Source organism: Chelmon rostratus, chromosome 2 (genome assembly GCF_017976325.1).
Source record: "Chelmon rostratus isolate fCheRos1 chromosome 2, fCheRos1.pri, whole genome shotgun sequence".
In the NCBI taxonomy this organism is placed as follows: domain Eukaryota; kingdom Metazoa; phylum Chordata; class Actinopteri; order Chaetodontiformes; family Chaetodontidae; genus Chelmon; species Chelmon rostratus.
The window spans coordinates 6,200,837-6,223,004 of record NC_055659.1 but is presented as its reverse complement, the minus strand read 5'-3'; the positions used below and the strand labels follow the sequence as shown (position 1 = coordinate 6,223,004).

The window sequence follows — 22,168 nt, the reverse complement described above, 5'->3', positions numbered from 1 at the left end:
CGATGGGTGCAGTTATTCTGTTGCCTTTAATAGCGTCTCTTCAAATACAAATGATCGACTAAACTTTTAAAAAGTGAGTCGATTTCAGGTAATAACTGTGTTCACAGTAAAAGAGATACATGTTTCTTTTTAAAGAGCGTTAACGTGGTTTTCTTTTGCACAATTTACACAACCCGTCCATGGGATAACCTAGACAGTGGTAATCTGTTCTGCAGCAGAAAGACATCATCAAGCTGATAGAAACTGGATCCAGAAACACACATGAACAAAGTCAAGGAGAAGTGTATGAGGGAGAAACCAGGAGTGAGGAGAAGAGGAGGGAAGTTTGAGAAGAAGCAGCAAGAGAGAGAGAGAGAGAAAAGATTTAGTTAGTGAAAGACAAAATGTGAAAATCCAGAAGAAGCTCTGACAGAACGAAGGGATGAAGGAAGAAACGGAACAATGAATAAAGAGCTTTTGAATCAGGCTGAAAGCACTTTGAGAGAAGAAGACAGGAGGACGAGGAGAAATTGTGTCACTTTGAATGACTGATAAAGTTTCGGCAGCGAGGTGCTGCTTGTACCAATTATTCCCCCACTGTGTTTGACTGTCGAGGCGTTGAGCGGCACAACGCTGCCCACCAGGATTAGAGAGGAGGAGGACAGGAAGAGGAGCGTGGAGAGATAAGAACCTAATTAGCTTGCAGCCTTTCGTTGCCTCCCCCTCCATCCTCCCATCCCAGGAGGATGACAGACTGATATTACAGATACACAGGCATGAAGAGAAAGGAGAGAGCTTCCTCTTTTCTTTACAGTGAGTCTGATGTCGGAGAGACAGAGGCTGACGCTCTGCAGCTTCACAAAGGCCACGTGAATGTTGTTTTCCAACACTCTACAATCAGAATCAGGCTTCTGATCATCTCACATGATCTTAATCAGCTGATGGAGTTGTAGATGTTCAGATTTTCATTTATTTCTGAGCACTTTAGATACTTCTCATCCAGCTATTTCAGAGTGTTTTCTCAGGTCAAGAGCTTTGAACCTCAGCTTTTTAACTTGACCAACAGCAGAAACAAGTTGCGAACACATCTTTGTTAAACAGCATCATCACCTTTTCAGTTGATATGATGATCCTGCTGGCAAACAATTACTAATTTACACATTTAAGTTATGGAGCAACATTCTCATTGCTGGTCACCTGATGAATCTGAGTCCATTATTTACCCTCCCTTTAGCTCAGTTTTTAGTCTCCACCAACTCCTGAGGAAATATTTGGCTCTCTTTAGCTGCTAAATGCTCCACTAAGTTCACCAGTTAGTCTCTAACTGTGTCTGTCTGCCATTTAGTTCTAAGCAGGTAGTACAGTGGGTTTTCTCTGCCTGCTGCAGCTGAAAAAAAAACATTACAAGAACAACGAGAGTGAACCAAAACAGTAAAGACAGAGCGAACAGCTAAATGAGTTGAAACTCACTATAATGCTCTATAAAGCTGAGGGGAGCTGCAGATTCAGGTGATAATTCTATGTAGGTTCATCATAATGAGCGACCACAGAAGAGTTATTAGTCTAAAAGCATCGATTATAGATGCTTTAAATTAAAAGTATGACTGTTGCAGAAACACATAGGAGTGAAGAAAAGAAAAGATACTGTTGGTTGTTTCTGGAAAGGTCACATTTGGAACAATATTAATGCGCCAGAAAAGTCTGATATTCTGTCAGTTAGTCTGAGAGTTTTCAGGGAGTCTGTGTGAAGAAGCAGAAAACAGAAAAACTCAGGAGGACAAAGCAGAAGAAGATATTAGTTATTATTAATTCAGATGTGTTTACCTTCCGGCCACAATAAATAAAAGTTAGTCCACTGCTGAGAGGAAAACGCCTGACCTCTCTGACCGACTGTGTGAGTGAGCAGAGCATCGGCTGCTGTTAATGTAGGTGGATGTTAGCATCGAGGCTAATGAACCCCATAGGGACAGAATGGGACTGCCTGTGGACATGCTAATGCTCAGTGACTGTTGCTCTAACCTGTAGGAGGAGGATAACACACACACACACACACACACACACACACACACACACACCTACACACACGCACGCACACACACACACACTACAGTCCCAGACTGTGAGATGAGTCACAGGGGGAAACAGCGCTGTGAAGGTGCTGCTGGTTACCTCCACTGAAGAATAAAATATCCAATAAGCTTCTTGTCCCATGCTGGATGCCATCTTCAACTTCTGTGTTTAATAAAGTGGTTCTGTACAGAAGGTCTGCAGCAGAGTGCGAAATTAACTAGACAACAATTGAAGTGTGTGTGTGTGTGTGTGTGTGTGTTAAATATCCAAAGAAACCAAAATAACGTATGCTGCAAATGTTCAGTTCACTCAGTTTGGCACAAAGACATTTTCCTGTTCCAGAGTTTAGTAGTTTCCTGTGGAAATATTCCAGAGTTAAAATGAGCAAAATGAATCCACACTAAGGAAGTGAGGTCTAATCCAAAATACATTGAAGAAGCGTCAGGTTTTCGTTCACTCTCAGCCTCGTCTGGTTTTCAGTTACATAAACACATTCGAGTGGGGACATTTTATCAGCTGCTTAGTTTGGTTTGTATAAAGATTTACGTGTTTTTTTTCTGTGCTGAGGACAGGAAAACCATTGTGCAATCCACCATCATGTCTGTGCTTGAACATGGAGATATCTTTTACTCCCACACTGCTAATTCCACCTGAAAACAACTTGCAGTTTACCACTGAGCCCTGCGGTTCATTACACATCACTGCGCTCTGTATGAAAAAGTAGGCTGGTCCTCACTAACAACAAAGAGAGAATTACAAGCTACATTTTTTTATTTTTTAAATGTCTCCTACTGAAGCTGCCAGAGTATTTATAGTATGCTTCTCTTCTCACATTTAAAAGTACCGTTCATCAGAGCAGATCCCAGGACTGTTCATCTGTAATTACCCCCACGAGTAAATAATGAACTTGGGAAGACGTCCTTCTACACTGCAAAAACTCAGCTCTCAAAAACAAGAAAAAAAAGAATAAAAACAAGGAGATATTACTCAAAATAAGGAACATTATCTGCGACCAGAACAGGAAAACACAGCCAACCAAGATTTTTAAAACAAGTAAAAATATGTAGTTTCAAAGAGCCCACAATAATCTGAAAACATTTAAGTGGATACAAAGAAATTCTGGCTTCCACAAAGCAGTTTTGTTTTTGTCAGTGTTGATCAAACACATTATAATTCTAGAAATTCTAGTTTCAAGAATTAAATTACTCAGAACCAGTTGTACAATTTCAGTAAGAAGTATTTCAATAAAATAATTAAGGACAAAAAACATGTAAAATGCTCTAACACAAGATATATTTATCTATATATTTATTGTCTGATAAGATTTATCTTATCTAACAAACAAGGATATGTTGCCTTCATTTAAAATGACATCAGATTTTACATTTTGCTGTGTGGTACCTTGTTTGGCACCTTAAATGCAATGAATTACAAAGGGCGTTAAAACCTGAAAGTGAGTCATCCTTTGAATGACTTGAAATGTTTAATCTGGATCTTTTTAGACATGTGAGTGATTGTTTCTGATTCTGTCTCTATGTGCATGAGAGTCACTTCATGTGTTTTCTCCTGTCTTATCTCAGTTCTACTTCTCCTGCAGTTAAATGAGGTTTGATAGCATCTTATCAAACCTGAATCCCTTATCAAATCTTTTTAGGTGTTTTTTGTTTCGTATTTTTTATAGACTTTTTAATTCACTCAGTATCATATCTAAACCACAGAGGTTCTGCTTTGATGAAAGGGTGGAGGGCTTTCAAAACATATTTTATCGCTGCTCATATTCATTAATCACGACTCCTTTTTCCTCTTGCTGTTGGCTCCTCACTGGGGGCCTGCAGTAGCCATAGAAGCTTAAGTAAAAACAACACAGTGGAAAGAATATTAATTCTACTTCGGCGGTGGAGCACCAGCAGTCGGCTGAGGTGGGACACTCCTCCTCCTCCTCAAGTCATCAAAAATGCCACAAGTTCTTACTTCAACATGATGAGTGGTTGATCAATATTGTATGATAATGTCACTCGATTTGAGTACCTTCATGCAAATATTGCATTTCGCAGGTCTTTCATTGACTTTGGAACCGTCGGCCACATTCAGTCAGTCTCGGTAAGATCTCAGTTATGAGATGTTACAAATTCTAACCAGCTTTTAGCTTCCTGAGATGCCGCCTCTGTTGTCTTCCACTATGACAGACTACACAAGACAACACCAGCACTGTTCACCTCCATCTGTGGGGTCAGTCTGTAATTGTGTCGTCTGACTCCTGGATTATGTGTGAAGATTAGAATCCAAGCAGGATGTTTTGTTGTAACTTTGACCTCATGAGTTTTTCTTGAACATTACAGTTGATGGTTTCCGAATTTTGCGGAAATCATTATACATCCTACTTGTTTAGTTGGTAATAAACAAATTGACCCTCTTTAATAAATTTCTAAGATAAATTGTTTACTCGTTTCTGCATTTTCAGTCCAAAAACCCTTAAGAATTTTGGAATAAATGCCTCCAATATGGCACAAATTCAAGCTAATTATTTCAGCTAGCTTCTCATAGCCTACAGTTTGAATATGATTTGACTAAAATGCACTGCAGCACTTATGAACTGTCAGAAATGTTTGTGGTGAATTCAGTCTCTCCTCACCGTCTTGATGAAACACGACGTCTCTGCTGGGGAAGCTTGATTTGGGGAGAATGAAGGTGACGAGGCTGAATTTGATTTAAAGTTTGTTTTGCGATTAGAAAGAAAGTCAGAAAGTCCAAAAAGGAACCTTTTTTGTCAGATGATGGAGCCTCCTCCATCATCTCTCATGACACAACAGATATTTGAGTCAACGCCATCATCAACTATATCAGAAAGACCTTAAAACAAAAAGTAAAGTTACTGATAAAGTTACACTTAAGTGAGCGTGTTGGGTGTCACGGTGAGGCGCGGCGGTCGTACCTGCGTCTGGATGCGGTTCAGACCTCTGAACCAGAGGATCTGGCCTCTTCTCAGCTCCATCTCGGCGTGGTCGATCTCATCGGCGCCCTCCGTCAGCTCCTCCTCGTGGATCTCCTCCTTCGTGATGCCATGGCCCGCCTCCTTCAGGAACTTCAGGTGGTGTGTGGGGATTGCCGAGATCAGCTGAGTGTGACAAAATAAAAAAATGTTCACTCCAGTTTCCGGGTCATGGTTAGTCCTGCTCAGCCTGCGGAAACAGCTTAACGATATTTTTTGTTGCTGGTGGACAGAGTAACCCTGATGACATCATAGTGATGTCATCAGGGTCACTCAGCTTTTCATTACAAGTTGGAGGTGAGGAGTTTAAAAGATGTGGTGTCTTTAGCAGGCAAGGGTTTAACAAAAGTGCTAATGCTATCCAGTTGCATTACTGGAAATGTAGGATCCAGTACTTTTGGAGCTTTTGGACCCATTCAGGGAAGTTAGACTGTCTCATCCTCTGCTGCTTCAGTCTCTTTTGTAATCTGTTTCTTTATAGAAGTTCAACACTAAATCACCAGACTGAATATACTGTCTATCATGTGGCCTTACCTGTTTAGTCGTACTGGTTTTTGCATGTTTGTTGATTGTTCGATTAAAACAGAGGAGACAGAGACAGTGAATGTCCTGCTGCAGCTGCACATCAGCCTTTAATATTTCTGCCACCTTCTTTTTTTCTGTTAGAAACAAAAGGTGTTTTACCTCTAAAATAAATCACAGACCTAAGATCAGTGTGTTTCTGTCAGCATCTTTCTGTCTCTCTGTTCTCAGTCTCTGCCCTCCAGCTGAACCCACCAGGCTCTTGTGTCTGAACTTTTTTTAATTTTATGTATCTAAGCCTGTGTTTGCATATGTGTGTGTGTGCATGTGTGAAGAGGATCATGCATGTGATGGTGTGTTTGAGGGCGTGTGTGTATCCACAGAGGGACTGACACGCTGGGTTTGTTTTCCCTCTGTGCTCGTAAACAGGAGTCGCGTTGCTTTCATGTGCTGAGCTCATTACCATGGCGATGGTTGTGATGGCAACCCTGCAGCAGCGCGAGTGTGACAGGCAACAGTTTGCTACCACAAACCTCTTGTCCGTCTCTCTTACTGTTATCCACCTCTTCATCTTCTTCTCCGTATGTGTTGTTTGTTCTCAGACCTCAGATTTTTCACATTTAGTTTTGATGCGGTTCTGGTTCTGGTCTCACCTGTCCCCACAGCAGCTCTCCAACACCAATGAACACACACCACAGCCACTGGTCGATGGTCAGAGCCGTGCAGGAGAACGGCTTCCCTCCGAACTGAACGATGATGATCTGAGGAGGAGAGGAAACACACGGGACTCTTTAAAGGATCAGTCTGGTGATAGCATTGACTTTTCTCATTGTCAACAAATCTCATAGTTGACCCAAACCAACGATGAACTAACAAGTACAGTCTGTGTATCCAAGTCTGATATATCTTGCTCCTCTGTGCCATAGAGCTCCATTAAAAACACATCAATGAGTCACACTGTTGCACTGGGTGACATGTTCCTCCATTACTGTGAACACACTAATTTATTTTACCTCAATCCCACAGTCACTATGCTGCTGCAGGGAATATTCAGGAGAGCACCAAATGTGTATTTGGGAGTCACTGCATTAGATGATGATGATGTTACCTGCAGGGCGAAGGTTCCCAGTACCACGCTGCAGAAGATGGGGTTCCTGTAAATGCCCTCGAACACGTTCCTCTCTCCGTGGATCTTCCTGGCGTTGATTTCGTTGAAGAGCTGCATCATGACGAACACGTTGAACACGATGGTGTAGTGCTCCGACGGCGGTGAGTGCAGGGGAGTGTTGCGGCCACTGTCGATGTCGAAGAACTTCTCACCTGAGAAACAATGTAGAAAATGTACACACTGATTTTTCCAACACTTAAACATCTCACAGAGCATTTTCATCCGAGGGAACCGAGCAGGCAGGGTCTGGATGAATGGGCTGTATGGCACCTCTGGTTTCACTATGAGTACTGTTAAACTCACCAGCGAAGAGCAGGGTGAAGATGATGACGAGCTGGTACACAGCGTGACCCAAAATGTTCTTCATCATGGTCCTGGAGATGAGAGGCTTGTCACGGCCGTACGGTTTACGTAAAAGCAGAGACTCGGTGGGCGGCTCGGTGGCCAAAGCGAGAGATGCCAGAGTGTCCATGATGAGGTTGACCCAGAGCATCTGGACGGCCTTCAGAGGAGAGTCCTGCAGGAGGAGGAGAGCTCAGGAGTTTAACTTACAGGAAGGAATGGAAATCTGAGTTAGCAAACAAATGATGGGAACTCATAATCGACAGACGTCTCCTTGTTCTTGTTATGTTATTTCTCTCCTTTTTCTTGCTTTAGCTTGTGTGTGATGCAGATTTTCGATAAGTGATTGCTTCTTCACCTCTGTTCACTTCGCCCAGTGCAAATTCGTCTTTGCGTTGACTTCATATGCAGTTGCTCCACCTCTAAAATTCACTTCACATTTAGTCTGAGAACACTCAGAGTGTCACTTCATGATGATGTGATGTCTGCAGCCTCTGGTGGTGTCTGCCTTTGGACCCCAGCCAGGCCAACACAGAGAGATTTAAATACATTTTTGTATATGTAAGATGACCGTATGCATAGAGCACAATGTTACTGCATATTCTGGCTGCTGTGTCCACCCAAGAGCATAATTTCCACTGGGCGCTGGAGGGATATTTTTTCGTGGACGTTGTTGAGGCAATATGCAACAACATATATAACATAGTATGCAATATGCATACTCAGGACTCATGCATTCTTCTTCACTCGTGCATTTTTTTCAGGGTGACAAAATAAAAATGTGTTAACAGTAAATGTAATATGAATAAACAGTGCTCTTTGTAGTAAAGATGCAAATGCAACATGATCTATCATAAAGTATCAGGTCTCTATCCAGGAAACATGATTCTATAAGAGCATTAGACTCCTGCAACACTGTGAGACTCGTGATGGACAATAAAGAAAAAAAAAGGATGAAAACCAATGCAGCAGAACCTCAGAAATCATGAAGATGCAGGGACTCCATTACTCACAGTGCTACTTGTCTGCCAGCTGTTCGGTCAGACATTGAGGCATGTTGTGTGGTTGCTGCTAATGGTAATGTTGAGCTCACTTCTTGACTCAATGCCCACAATTCTTTTTTTCCCATTTTCAAACTTGTGGTTTTTGGACCCAACCAACACTGACTCAAGTGACATCACTTGAGGCAATTTATCAGACTTTATCAGAGAGCCGCAGCTCCCTCTAGAGCCATGAATGGCAATTAAAGCTTTGACAATATAGAGTTCTACAAGGCATTTCTATTTTTTGATTGTACTGCCATCATTAAGCACCATAAGCTATTATATCACAGTGTGCTGCCCGCTAGACTGATTTAAACACATATAATGCAGCATTTACACACACACACACATACTTCATAGGACCCCTTCCACTTCTGAAACCAAACCTACGCCGATGCAACATTCTTCTGTATGTACAATAAAGACAAATCAGTTTATCATCTTTTAATGATCTGTGCCAACATGTCAGTGGTCTCAAAGAAACCGAGCGACGGATGATCAGTGAGTATAAACACAGCACAGACACCACAGACCTGCTGAGCCCCTGTTATATTTCAGGATTATGGTGGTGACGTGTTGCCATGGTTTCAGGCTGTATCTTAGCCTACTTTGTGCTCTCCACTCTGTAGACGAGTTAGTTATCTGTCCTGCCAGCTGTGAGCCTTTCAATTAATACACAGCCGCAAGTTACTTTTTTTATTGTGTCAGGAGTTCTGTTTCCTGATTAGAGACACATTATGAAACAAAAAAAGAAAGCGACACGGCTGCCTCGCCTCCTCGCAGCTCTGAGACGGTCACGTCAAAATAAAACATGATTCCATACCAACATGTAGCCTGTTTCTGCTGAAAGACTGAAGCCAAGCAGGTGTGGGCTTGGCTAATACTTGGATAGGACACCTCTGGGGAAAACTAAGCTGCTGTTGGAGGTGGTGTTGGTGGGCCAGCAGGGGGCAGTCTTCCCTCTGGTCCTAATAAAAATACTGCACCCCAGTGCAGTGACGGCTGCACTGCAGGAGAAGGCGTCCTTCGGATGAGACGCAACACCGACGTCCTGACTCACTGTGGTCAAGGCACTTATCGCAAAGAGGAGGGGGGTTCCTCTGTGTCATGGCAAAATTCCCAACTTGGCAGCCTCCATCTGGTCACCTAATCACCTCTCTGTGTAACTGGCTCAATGTTTCCCTTAGTCTCCACCTCAAGCTGATGTGTGGCGCCCGTTCTGGCACAAAATGGCTGCCGTGCAATGAGCTTCGCCCTTTCTCTGTATCATGATAAAGCTCTACAAACATCTACTACCACCCTTGGAGATTTGATGAAAACAGGGAGCCTCAAAATGCAATATAACTATCGAGACACAAGCTTCAGTTTACGGTAAATCAAAATGTGCACAGAAGGTAGAAATACTGATTTACGAATGCTGAGCAGAATTCAGTGCAGCCACCATATGTTGACCAACCAACTGGTCTCTTTATTGGTTCTCAAGTTCTCATCTTATCAAGTTTTCATTCATGTGCAACCTGAGTCAGCTTGAATCAGCTGTCTGATTCACATTCTGATTAATTTCCAGTGTGGAGGAAAAACGGATGTTTGATATATCTCAGCTGTTGAATTGATCTCACATGACACATCTCATCTTCCAGTTTTAAAAACGTCAGGCAGGAGGGTCAAAGATTACAGAAAATATAGATTTCCTGAAATGTGGAGTAATGTTTGTCTCTAAATGTGTCTGGGGGGGATTTTTTTAACTATTGTTTTGTTAACTAAGAGTCTACAGCCATGCTAACAGCTCTGTGTGGCTGTATTTAGGCACAGTGGTGCTTTGACCTAAAAGCTATCATTAGCGTGCTAACATGCTAACAATGTCAATGCTAACATGCTGATATTTAGCGGGTATAATATTTGCCATGATTATCTATGACGATGAAACTTAAATTTTTCAAAATTTAAATGTGACTGAATGACTTCATGATGGCAGTCCTGGACTTCACAGAAACACCAAACGTATTCATGTTTTGCCACTGACCTGTATATTATTATTGTAATGTTAAAAATGGATGTGATGACACCTGTGCAGTAATCCCATATTAACATTATAGTCAGCGAGTAGTCAGAAGCCTACCTGTGTGATGCAGGCGCCGGTGAACGCCACGATCACGGCCACCACGTTGACGGTCAGCTGGAACTGCAGGAACTTGGAGATGCTGTCGTAGACGTTCCTTCCCCACATGACGGCCTTGACGATGCTGGTGAAGTTGTCGTCAGTCAGGATGATGTCCGAAGCCTCCTTTGCCACGTCTGTGCCAGCGATTCCCTGAAAAGAAGCAGAGGGGGGCAGTCAGATCAAAGAACCAACCCTCAAATCGCTGAGTCTCCTTTAAGACTACAACTATATAAGAGCTGATGTAAAGACTTTAGTAACTGAAGACATGTGCATCTCATGTCAGAATGAATCCAACTGGAGGAGTCACTACATGATCTGCAGCATCTACGATAACTAACAAGTATCACTGGATCACAAAGAATTCAAATATCAAACAGTATCTGCTGGTCAAAACCTGTCTAAAAGAAAAAAATATGGAATTTGATTATAATTGAGTACAGTATTAAGTAATGTCTGATTGACTAATCAAATGCATTTTTCCTTTCCTGCTTTCAGAAACAGAATACACCAGCATTAAAACAATTCTCATCATCATGATCTGTGCTGCAGATTCGGGCTAAATGACCTCAGGCTACATCATTATTTTTTTATTACATTTAACATTACTGTCAGATGTCTGTTGATCCCTCAGTTCCCATTTTGATTTTTCCACAGGCTTTGATATTAGAGCAATAATTTACTTTTCTGGCAAGGCTGCCAAGTCAGAACATAAAATTGGCTTGTCTCTTTCTAAACCTAACAGAAAGGACCAGCTGGGGCTGCTGGAGTTTCATGAGAGTGGACAACTCATTATTTTTCATGGAGTTTAATGTGACTGCTTCCTGTCTCTGCAGGACAGGGCTGCTGAGCTCAGGACTACAGCCTCAGCAGCATTATTCTTCTGTACCTGCAAAGCAGTATGACAGATACAAGGGAGAGGAGAGGGAAAGACCAGCTGCTCAGCTCAGGGTGGATAAAGTTGAAATAACAAACGTTTCTATAACCAGTTTTCAAAAAGGCCCCCTGGTCATTCAGTTTGACACCCCTCGTTAAAGAATAATTCAACTAAAGTGAGAATATTTTTGACCTGATCAACTGAGTCAGTGGTGAAAATAAAGCAGGAGAACGTGTCTCGTGTTAACAGTGTCAGACTCTCCCAGACTGATGGATCTGGATCACTCTGTTTTCCAGCTGAACAGCTGATAATTGAACAGGGACACATGGGTGCTAACTGAGAATGTTGTAAATGGGACACATGAGGACTGGAAGGTCACCGGTTTAAATCCCCAGATTGCCTCTGAGATGTGTTTAGGAACAGTAACTACTGTCTGCTGTTTGACAGCACAGCAGCTGCTCAGCAGCCTGCAGGAGATGCGAGTGTTCAGATGACTTTCCTCAATAAATAAAGGTCACAACAACACACAGAGGAGGCAGCTGATGTTACTGAGCTCATTCACAGGCCCTGAACTGTGTTTTTAATTGATCAGTATCAGCTATCAGCTGATCATTTGTTCAGTGTAACACTTTGTGCTCTGATGGCAGCTGGGAGAAACACAGACTGTGAATCTTTACGGATCAAACAGAACAAATGATCAGAACAAATATCAGCAGCGGCTGGATCATTAATTGATGACAAACACTCTGAAAGTGAGCAGAGCTGCTTCAGTATTTCAGCATTTCTCAGGTAAACCAAGTGCTGCTGCTGGTTCACTACTACATCAGATGCCACAAACCACTTATGTCTTAGCTAGCTCATCACTATACGCCTTAGCTTGGCATGTTATGCATTATTATTTTTAGACTATGCTGATCTGTCAGAAATGTATGATTTGAGATGTGAGTGCTACAAATGGTTTATAACAGTTTTAATGAGAAAGAAGAGATTTGTGTGAATCTCCACAGATTATATATGTGTATACTCCTTAAGTGTTAGAGTTAAAACAATATAAGAACCACGTTGATGAGACACTCTGCACTTCAGTTTTGCCACAAAATGTAAGACAAAAACTTTTTTTTTAGGGTTTTTGTCACTCCATTTTTTTTTCATTTGGGATGAGTGTGTTTCGAGGTTTTGGCACTACAATTCCCATCATGCTTTGGGCGATGTTAACATGGAGTGTAGTATTTCCACTGAGTCAGTCAGTTAGCTGTGGGCTACACATGAGCCCTAAAGTTGTGGGCTGTCTGAAGTTGTTACAGTCACTCCCAAATGTCTGTTTGGTTTATCCATGTGGGGAGCAATGAGGTCACATGTCAAATGTCAACTCTGTTCTGTATTCACTTGTGACAGTCAGCTGGCTGAAATGACACTGCGTTACAAGACCCTCCTGGGTTCTAGTGGGACTTGTTTTACCTGGTTACTCTGTGTTTGTTATTATTATGTCTATTGGTCGACCTTTACTCAAAGAAAAACATTTTTTATAATTATTCACCTGTCATGTAAAGTGCACTGATTTGACTCGTCTCTCTGTCGGTTCCGTGTGCAGATGTGTTACGAATAAAAACAAATACATCAGACTCTGTCAGCTGATAGTGTTAAAGGGCCATAGTGTTTTGCAAATTACATCTATTTAACTTCAAATGTTAAGAGAACAATGTTTCCATTTCTCACTGACCATTTATGAATGATGCTGTTTCATTTTAGGTGATCAGGCACATTTTTCTTCCATTTCATGGAGCCACTGGCTCATTTCCAAAAAAGCTATTAGTTAGTATTATTAGTAAGCTATTATTTGCTGTATAGAAGACAGGCAGCTTCCCTGTTGTCCCTCTCTCTGTGTTGGTCTTTGGAAAATAAGTGCAGTAACGTGGCAGCAGACTCAGACCCCACTGTGCTGATGAGCTGAGGCACCCAAGCTCAACATTTATTGATTTATTATTCCATTTTACAGTAATCTTAATGAATCCATGGCATTAAACTCAAATTATTGTGGATGACGTTTAGAGAAAATACCTATTTCATGGCAGCATTAGAAATGTAATTAAGTCAAAGGTTTTTTTTCGCTGTTGGTAATGATGCAGAACTGGAGCAGTAGATGAGTGAATAGCTGTGAGAAAAAAAAAAACGAAGACGTGGTTACCATGGCAAAGCCAACATCAGCTTTCTTGAGGGCGGGGCCGTCGTTGGTACCGTCTCCTGTCACTGCCACCACCTGCCGGGTTTCACCCACCGTGCTGTCAATGATACCTGAGTGCAACAAAAACACAATTCCATATCAGGGAGTTTATGAACATTTCAGAAAACACACAAACTTTGAAACCACAAACATGCAACAAAAGTTTACTGTAGTTCAAATCAAGTTCAACCAACATCAAATGTGGCTTAAAACTACACTGGTCTTGTACACAAGGACAAATAAAGACATATGGAACAGCAAAATATGCTAAACAGTATGCAGCACACATCATACAATACCGAACCCTGTTAGAATGAACCCACCTTTGACCAGAGTGTGTTTGTCTGTCGGTGAAGAACGAGCCAGAACGCGCAGCTTCGGCCAAACTTTGTCCAGACGCTCTTGTTCCACCTGGAAAAGCAAACCATGCAAAATAGTTTCATTAAATTCTGTCCACACAACACGTAAAGTGATAATATTAAAACTAGCATCTTGTTATCAGTCCTAAAAATTGATGAGTTACAGCCTTACAAATCCAGTATTGGTTGGGCTGAGCTAATGTATGCTTTCTTGTGTGAACCTGATACAAGCTGCCTGTCCGTTACCAACAATTCAACAGTCATTGACTGATTGGTTCTATGGCTGTATTTTCTGTCTGGGGATAAAAGATTCTGCAGAAGCAAACACTGAACCAGTAACAAGTTTCCATTAAAACAACCACACAGTTGTTCTGTTGATCTTCACTTCCTGCCATTTTTTAACACTTTCAATGACAGAAGTAAGAAGCAATGTTAATGTACGTTAAGTTCATTCTGAACTGTGTGGTAAATAACTTGACAGGTGTAACATGTTTTTAAGTTAATAGTGTAACTCCCACCATATGATAATACACACAGCTACCTAACAGCCTGCTGGACTTAAATGCCGCCCCTTGTCTGCTGGATGAGGAAGTTCGTGCCAAGGACTTGATAAGACAAAATTACATCCAGGCTCGGTTGCTGTGAGTTTTGAAGTCAGCCTGGAAATTCACTCAGCTTTGGGTCAAATTTGAATTGCCTACTTGTTGGCTGTGGTAAACCGCAGTAAAACATTTCTGCCCTCGTCTCACCTCTCCCTTGTCGTTTCTGATCTGCTGGTTGAACTCCTTCCCCTCCAGGCACAGGAAGTCCTCCCCGGGCTGAATGATGCCACACTTGCTTGCGATGGCGCGGGCTGTGTTGATGTTGTCTCCGGTAACCATACGTACAGTGATGCCTGCACGCTGACATTTAGTAATAGCTTCAGGTACCTGGAAGAGTGTCAGAAAAAAGAAACATCAAAGTTTTCAGAAATGTCAGAGAAAGTTGCCAGCTTCTACTCTTGACTTTGATGAAAGACGCTAAAAGACGTTTACTCATTAAACCAAGTGAGACTGTCTGATGGTGAGTTTTCTTGTTTGGGTTTATCAATATAATAAAGATCCAGGAGCCAACATGTGGGACGAGACTCATCTTGCAACAGCAGCAGCAGGTTCTACCTGACATCCCATTGCTATGTTCTATCCCAGCCCACCTGAGACCTCATTCATCTCAGATTACGAAGTGAATAAGAACAGATACAGTATAGATGGGCCTCTATGAAGAGTCAATGGTGACATAATGGTCAGCTGACAATCAGAAAGCCGTTAGCGACTTCCTCTGCTCATCAGGCGGTTCAACTGGCCTTTGGTGGAGACCAACAGGTATTCAGTGTTTCTTACTAATACATACATCCATCATCTCTTTGATTCATGCTGAGGGAGACCTTGACCTGTCAAGGTGGGCTTCAGAAAAGGTCGTTTGACACCCCTGAGACACACAGAGTACAGAGGAAGCAGGAGACAGAAGCAGCAGTCGAGGTTTTCAGCTGATTCTTGGTAGGATCTGCTCGTTGACGGTGGAATTCAGTTTTTGTACAGTTAGAGTTCAGACTACATGCTGTCAAGTCACAGCGACGTACAAGTTTCATGTTGTAGAGTGTGAACTTAAAGAATTATTTTAATGCCCGAAAGCTAAAATATTGTGAAGAGTCGTGTCTATCACATCATAGGTGGTGTAGAGACAAACATGGAGCTTCTGAAAGACCCCTGCTGCTCTACAGTTATTCCCATCCTGTCTGTGATCTGTGTGCTCTGACATTAAAGCAGCAGGCAGCACTGATGCTTTCTGGGCTTCATTACAGGCTTCATTTAACACGTCAGAGCATCCGGGCTCTGCACACCTGACCAGGACTCACTTCATCCTTTTGTTAGGAAAATACTGTTCGACTATTAAATGTTTTCACTCCAACATTTTTCCTTCTAACACAAATACTATCACATGATCACGAGCAGCCCATCAGATCAGTTCAGTTACATGCCTAATGAGGAAGTCGGCCTCATGCCTACAGTGCATGCAGGACATTTCAAAATAAGCTGAACTCATTTCTGTGTCGGTGACAGTGAAAGTAGATCTACGAACACCAGACCCTTTCACACATGAATCAGCGACTTGTTTAGAGAGCAGATCCCAAACATTACTTGTCTCTCAAACTTGTGGAATATCAAAAACATTACAAGAACAACAGACAAAAATAGCTCCTCGCCTGCCAAGTTCCTAAATTGGCATGCTTAAGTGTTGCAGACTCAGGTATTAGTAAGCGGTAATGAACGACATTTCGGTTTTGAACTCAGTCGTACTAATGAAGATACCAAATGTGGACAGCCAGTCTCACTCAAATTAAGCAAAAGTTTGGCTGCTGGAAACTTCTGTGTGTGGGCGGAGTTAAATTTGCTCCGTACCTCAGGTCTGACGGGGTCCTCGATGCCGACCACGACGATGCAGGTGAGCTCGTTCAGGATGTCGTTCTCACTGTCCCAGTTCGGCTCTCCCGCCTCCGCTGGAAAGTCCCTGTAAGCCACGCAGATGGTCCTCAGCCCGTCACACGCCATTGGCTCAATCACTTTACGCACCATCTCGTCACGGTCCTTAGGCTTGAAGACACGAGGCTGACCCTGGGCGTCCAAGATACGAGAGCATCTGGGAAAGATGAGCGAGACAGAGGAGGGGGAGGGAGATCAATAGGTAGGGTAAGAAACGCCATCCATTACCCCACCCATCCATTTGTCACTCCATCCTACCATCCATGCATCCCTTTTGCCTCAGAGAGATAAATATTTTTCAGTTCATTTGATCTCTTCTTACTTTCTCAGGACAATCTCTGACGCTCCTTTGCTGTACATGCGGAAGCCTCCATCAGCGTTCTTCAGCACAGTGCTCATGGACTTGCGAGAGGAGTTGAAGGTGTAAACCTTGTAGAGTTTCTCTTCGGGGATCTCATCCCGGATTGGCTGGTAGTCCCTCTTCAGGTCCAGCACCAGGCCCAGCAGGGCGCACTCGGTCTTGTTTCCCACATGGCGGGGCAGGCCGCCTTCTTTCTCCGGGGGCTGAAAGGAACAATGGTTTCAATGTGATGAGACATTAAAGTTTAAAATCAGTTTTTGTGTAATGACAGAGAATGAGGAGCACTGCGACTACTTCTGCATGTAGAGCGGTTCAGTCGTGTTAGATCTGAATGTACAACTCCAAATCCACAATGCTAAATGCAGTGTAAAAAATTAATGAAGCAGTATGTGATCGTTTGCTCATCCTTTTTGACACTCAACTGGAAACAGTGCAAAGACAATATATTTAACGTTTGACCTCATCAGCTTCATTGATTTTTGTAAATATCTGCTTATTCTGAATTTGATGCAGCAACATGTTACTACATGGGCTCAGGAGTAGACAGTTCATTTGCCAACGATTGCATTCTGTTTTTTTATTTACACTTTACACAGCAGCCCTACTTTACTGGAACCAGGGTTGAGGTATGCAGCCAGTCAACATACTTGACTATTTTAAAGTCATAGTAAATTATATGTGTGCTGTTGGAAATCAATCAAACTGCAGACTGCAGCCACTTCACTTCACAAACACAGAGGTTTTCTAGCTGTGACCTGCTCCTCAATTTCCCCTGTGAAGATTGTCAATCAACAGTACAATCAAACATAATTGTTTGTTAGTGCGCATACTGACTGTTGGAGTATATTGTCGCTTTCCATCGTGAACACACAACACAGTATGAACTGTGCTGTGACAGTGAAGGTCTCACCAGGATCTTGGTGGTGTAAGCTGAGTTGATGGAGATGCTGTTAACCATTATTTCCAGAGTGTCTGGTTTGATGACGTCGGGTTCAGGGACGGATTTGTAGTGTGTGTCGCCGATGTACGCCTGCACCACCGTCATGCGGTTCATGGTCAGCGTGCCCGTCTTGTCCGAGCAGATGGCTGTGGCGTTGCCCATTGTCTCACAGGCATCCAGGTGACGCACCAGGTTGTTGTCCTTCATCATTTTCTAAAATAAGAACAAGGTTAGAGGCTTTTTTTGGCGTTTAGACATTGTTTTGAAAGTGAAATGACCTGACCTGAAAGTCAATGAAATGTCTGATAAGTGTAGTTATCAAATCCTCAGTGAACATGACAAGACTCTGCAAGGTGTTAAAAAACCATTAATATTACATTTCCTATAATCCCCTTTGCTTCCTATCCTGCTTACCTTGACAGAGTAGGCCAGAGAGATGGTAACAGCGAGCGGCAGCCCTTCAGGAACAGCCACCACCAGCACGGTCACACCGATGATGAAGAACTTGACAAAGTACTGGATGTAGATTGGGGTGCACTCGGCCACCCAGGACCGGCCCTGGACTCCGAAGGTGTCGATCACAAAGTAGAGGATGAGGATGATGACGGTCACGGCAGACATAATCAGGCCTGGTTAAAACGAAGCACACATCCTATTCAAGTCAAGTCAGTTTTATCTGCACTTAAAGGTGCAACATGTAAGGGGGAGCCACCTAATGAATTCATACTGCAAACAAACAGCATATCACCACAGTGACTGCTAACTACTGGAAACTGTAGCTGCCGTTAGCTAGTTAGCTCAGTTAGCCGTGCAGCTAGTGGTTCTTAGTTGACTCTGCTTGGACTAGGAATTCGGAACACTGGGGGGAGTGTTGGCATTTACATTGCTAGCACAGAGGTTTGGTGACCCACTGCCACCAGGGAGCGGTGTTGGAATGGGCACCAGAATGACCTAAGCTACGGCGCCTCTCTTTGAATACAGCCAGACAGGGACCGAACGCAGCCTCGGAGCCGGGGACAGGAGAGGCGTGAAGTGGGAGAGGAGCAAGAGGGAGTTCAGGCATCATCACCCCTGCACTGGCATCGCCAGTAATCACTGGTGATCAATGAAGTGGTACTACAAGACAGGATGGCCGGGGCTAGCTGGTTAGCATGCTAACTTCAGTAGACAGCTCTTCAATACAATACACAGATGACAAAACATCAAAACTGTTATTTCCTCACAGTCTGTTGAAAATTCAACAAAACAAAAAATATTTTATATTGCACCTTTAGCAGTACAGACATCCTGACTGTATACTCAGAAACAGGTGAGGACAGGTGAAATAGAAAAATCCACTGCTTGTGTTATTCTGCTTAATTGCTCCTGTCAAAGTGTTTTGGCCCAAATTCTATTTCTGTCCTGTAATGAGGGGCAGTTTATCACTGAAGCTGGTCTGAGGCCGGTCCTCCCCTCCACTCTGTCCTGAAAGCCCCTCAGTGTATTAAGGTCAATTGAAATGACACAGAAAATACACAGGGATGAATCATGCTTCCAATAAAATATCTATCCAATAAAACTGAGTGCATTCTGACCCCCAGCCTCTCGGTCCCCTCACTGCCTGATCACTTTGTGTGCTATTAAAGGAACAGCCCCACATTTCTGGAAATCCTCTTGTTCTTTGTCTTCCCCGGAGTCAGATAAGAGGATGGGCTGGAATCGGTTTCATCTCTGTGTGTCCAGCACAGAGATAAATCCAGGATTTGTCAAGCTAGCGTAGCAAAAAGACTGCAAGCAGGGAGAAACTGCTAGCCAAGCTCCATCAAGAGAAGAAAAAAAAAATCCACCTTCCAAAAGATTTCTAAGCTGTTTGATTCACATGTTGAGTCTTTTTAGCTAACAAGCTATCACATATCCACCCTATGGTCAGCTGGGTGTAGATGACAGTAGAGTTAAGGCAGGGCTGAAACCTGGTCAGCCCACCATGAGCTGAAGAAGAACAGATGTCAGTCACATCAGTATAAAACAGATGAATGAAAGTGTGACTGATGAAGTCGTCAGCATCAGCATGTTAACACTGTCACTGAGTGCATGTTAGCGTGTAGTTGTTAGCGTATAGCTCAAAGCACCGGTGCTCCTCAGTGCAGCTTTATAGAGCTGTATATATATATATATATATATAATACATTTAGTTACCAATTTTTTTTGTTAATACCTTTTGTTTTTAAATGTTCTCTATACATAAATTGACCTGACTTGACTTGGAATTGTTGGAAGGTGGATTTTTTCTCTTTTGATGGAGACAGATCAGTTTCCCCCTGATTCCAGTCTTACAGAGATAGAACTGATATAATGTATGTATAGTGTGTGTGTGTGTGTGTGTGTGTGTGTGTGTGTGTGTGTGTGTGCACATGTGTGTGTGTGTGCGTGCTCCTCACCAGCCTTCCCGATCTGCACAGCCAGTCTGGTCAGTTTGCCCTGCAGCACCGACTTCTCCTTCTTGGTCACATTGACCTTCTTCACCGGTTTGGCCTCCTCTTTCTCCTCAGACTCGGCAGCCTCCTCGCTCTTCAGTGGCTGGATTTCCAGAGCAATGCCATCCTGTGTTTTGGCTGGAGGGGAGGGTGGGGGGTAAGGTAAGGTGGTGGTTTGGGGGTTAAAAGGAGGAGGAGGCGGCAGGTTTTAAGAGGCCAATGGGCAAGGAGAGGAAAGGTGGGGCCGGGGTAGAGAGTTAAGAGACATGAGGAGGAGGTTTTGGGGGGGTCAGGAAAAGGTTTGTGATGAGAAAGAGGTAAAGATGAAGGAGGATGGGGAGGGAGTGAGAGGTATGGGACACAGTGATGGATAGAATGGAGGAAACACATTGTGAAAGAGAAAGATGTATTTGGAAGAATGAAGATGGAAGAGAGGGAAGTTTTCAACGTGGAGCAGAGGATGAGGGAAGGCAGGACGGGTCGACAAAAGGTGAATGAATTAAATCAATAAATAATAACAAATTACAAATTAAACAAAAAGAAGTTAGGAGGAGGGTTCAGGAGTGGTTTGGGGATGAAGGGCAGAGAGGCAGAGAAAACGTTACAGATTCAGTAGGAGAGAAAGCTGAAAACGACTGGACGAGTTTTCTCAGAGGTCAGAAAAGACCTCTCAGTCTTTATCATTAACATGGTGACCTTTGGCTGAATGCAGAGAGCAGCATTTCATCAATTTATGACCACAGAACATTCATGAAAAGGTCCAGGTAGCTTTCAGAGAGAGTCACAGACAAGTTTGGAGCAGCAGTTCATAATGAAGAGCAGCAGACAGAACAGAGAACAGCAGCTACAACAGAGAGGATTTAACCGGAGGCCGTCAATCACGCACACACATACTGTGTTTGTTTCACATCCGAGCTCATAGTTTGGAACGAGGCACGAGGCTGAGTTCTGAAGTCTGACATGGCATCTGGTTTCACGTCCTGCTCGGCGGCTCTGCTCCTCATTTGCATAAACAAACTGTATATTTGCATTTCACTTCATCAGCTGGGATCCTGTTTGGACTGTAGTAGAGTGTACTTGGAGCTTTATGATCTGTTTGTCATATTTCCATACCAAAGAAATGTGAGCAGGTGATGAATGAAACATAACAAATCTACACTAATCTGGCACACTGAATGTTGTGCCATCATGAACAACTGAGCTGACAACACTGATTGATACTGGGATGATTTTAACTTGAAATCCCATTAATTCCTCTTTAGGTTATCAAATTATGGAAATGTTGTAATTGGGTCATTAAAGTAATACAAATACTCAAACGTTGTCCATCACCTAAATGTATTTCTGTATTAAACCCTATTGGTGAGTCACTGCTGGTAACAATGTCAACATCATATCTGAAACCAACATACCAACAGATCATGCACATAAAGCAGGTTTAGATTCCTGGATGACCAATAAGGAGAAGCTGTTAAACTCTGCCCAGGTTGTCTAAAATCTCACATTTTATTTGAAGGAAATTTAAATGAAACGTCTGTTGGAGGACCTGTTCCTGTGCCCTATTTTTATTACCTACTGAGGTGTCAAGTAATGAAGGCTTTTGAGATCTGATCTATTTAATTCTGGGTTTCTGCTGGAGAAACTTTCACTGGAAGCAGCCAATAGCAAAATAAGTCAGTCACAATAATAATAATAATGACTGGAATCTTAAAACAAATTGACTGATTGGACCTCATGCAAGAAACACTTGTACAAACACAGTGTTCCTAATTGATTTAAGAGAACTTGTCACATTAAAGTATTGAGCCAGTCGCATGATACATGAATAGATACATAGATAGACAGATGTGAAAGAAGCTTATGGTGTTGTATTGTAGATATGTTTACAGTGCAACTTAATTCTACTTCACTTTGTTTTAATCCTTTTAAATCCTTTTCTGTGTGTCCTTTTGTATACTTATCATATAGCATTGTGTTTTTTTGTTTATATCTTAACGCCTTTACGTCTTATGTAAAGCTCTTTGAAGTGCCTTGCCTGTACAATCCAATGCAATCCAGTAAGAAGTTTGCTTTCGTGCTGCCCATCATGTTCTGTCTTTTTGAACACAGTTACAGAAGTATTAGTTAAATTATATGTTCCAGTGCTGAGGTCATGGTTAAAGGTGGT

The 22,168-nt window shown here is 42.6% G+C and overlaps 1 protein-coding gene across 1 annotated transcript in view; it reads right to left on the bottom strand.

Annotated features, from left to right (window-relative positions):
- LOC121617955 (plasma membrane calcium-transporting ATPase 1-like) overlaps positions 1–22,168 on the bottom strand; it is an 83,792-nt gene that overhangs the window by 4,667 nt on the left and 56,957 nt on the right. The window contains exons 8-20 of the mRNA XM_041953156.1: positions 19,966–20,139; positions 17,963–18,177; positions 17,519–17,761; positions 16,570–16,811; positions 16,167–16,404; positions 14,478–14,657; positions 13,693–13,780; positions 13,334–13,440; positions 10,233–10,424; positions 7,032–7,245; positions 6,669–6,880; positions 6,214–6,321; positions 4,982–5,164 (exon numbers count right to left, since the gene is read on the bottom strand). Of these exons, the coding sequence (XP_041809090.1) occupies positions 4,982–5,164; positions 6,214–6,321; positions 6,669–6,880; positions 7,032–7,245; positions 10,233–10,424; positions 13,334–13,440; positions 13,693–13,780; positions 14,478–14,657; positions 16,167–16,404; positions 16,570–16,811; positions 17,519–17,761; positions 17,963–18,177; positions 19,966–20,139 (2,396 nt within the window). The remainder of the gene's footprint in view (positions 1–4,981; positions 5,165–6,213; positions 6,322–6,668; positions 6,881–7,031; positions 7,246–10,232; positions 10,425–13,333; positions 13,441–13,692; positions 13,781–14,477; positions 14,658–16,166; positions 16,405–16,569; positions 16,812–17,518; positions 17,762–17,962; positions 18,178–19,965; positions 20,140–22,168) is intronic.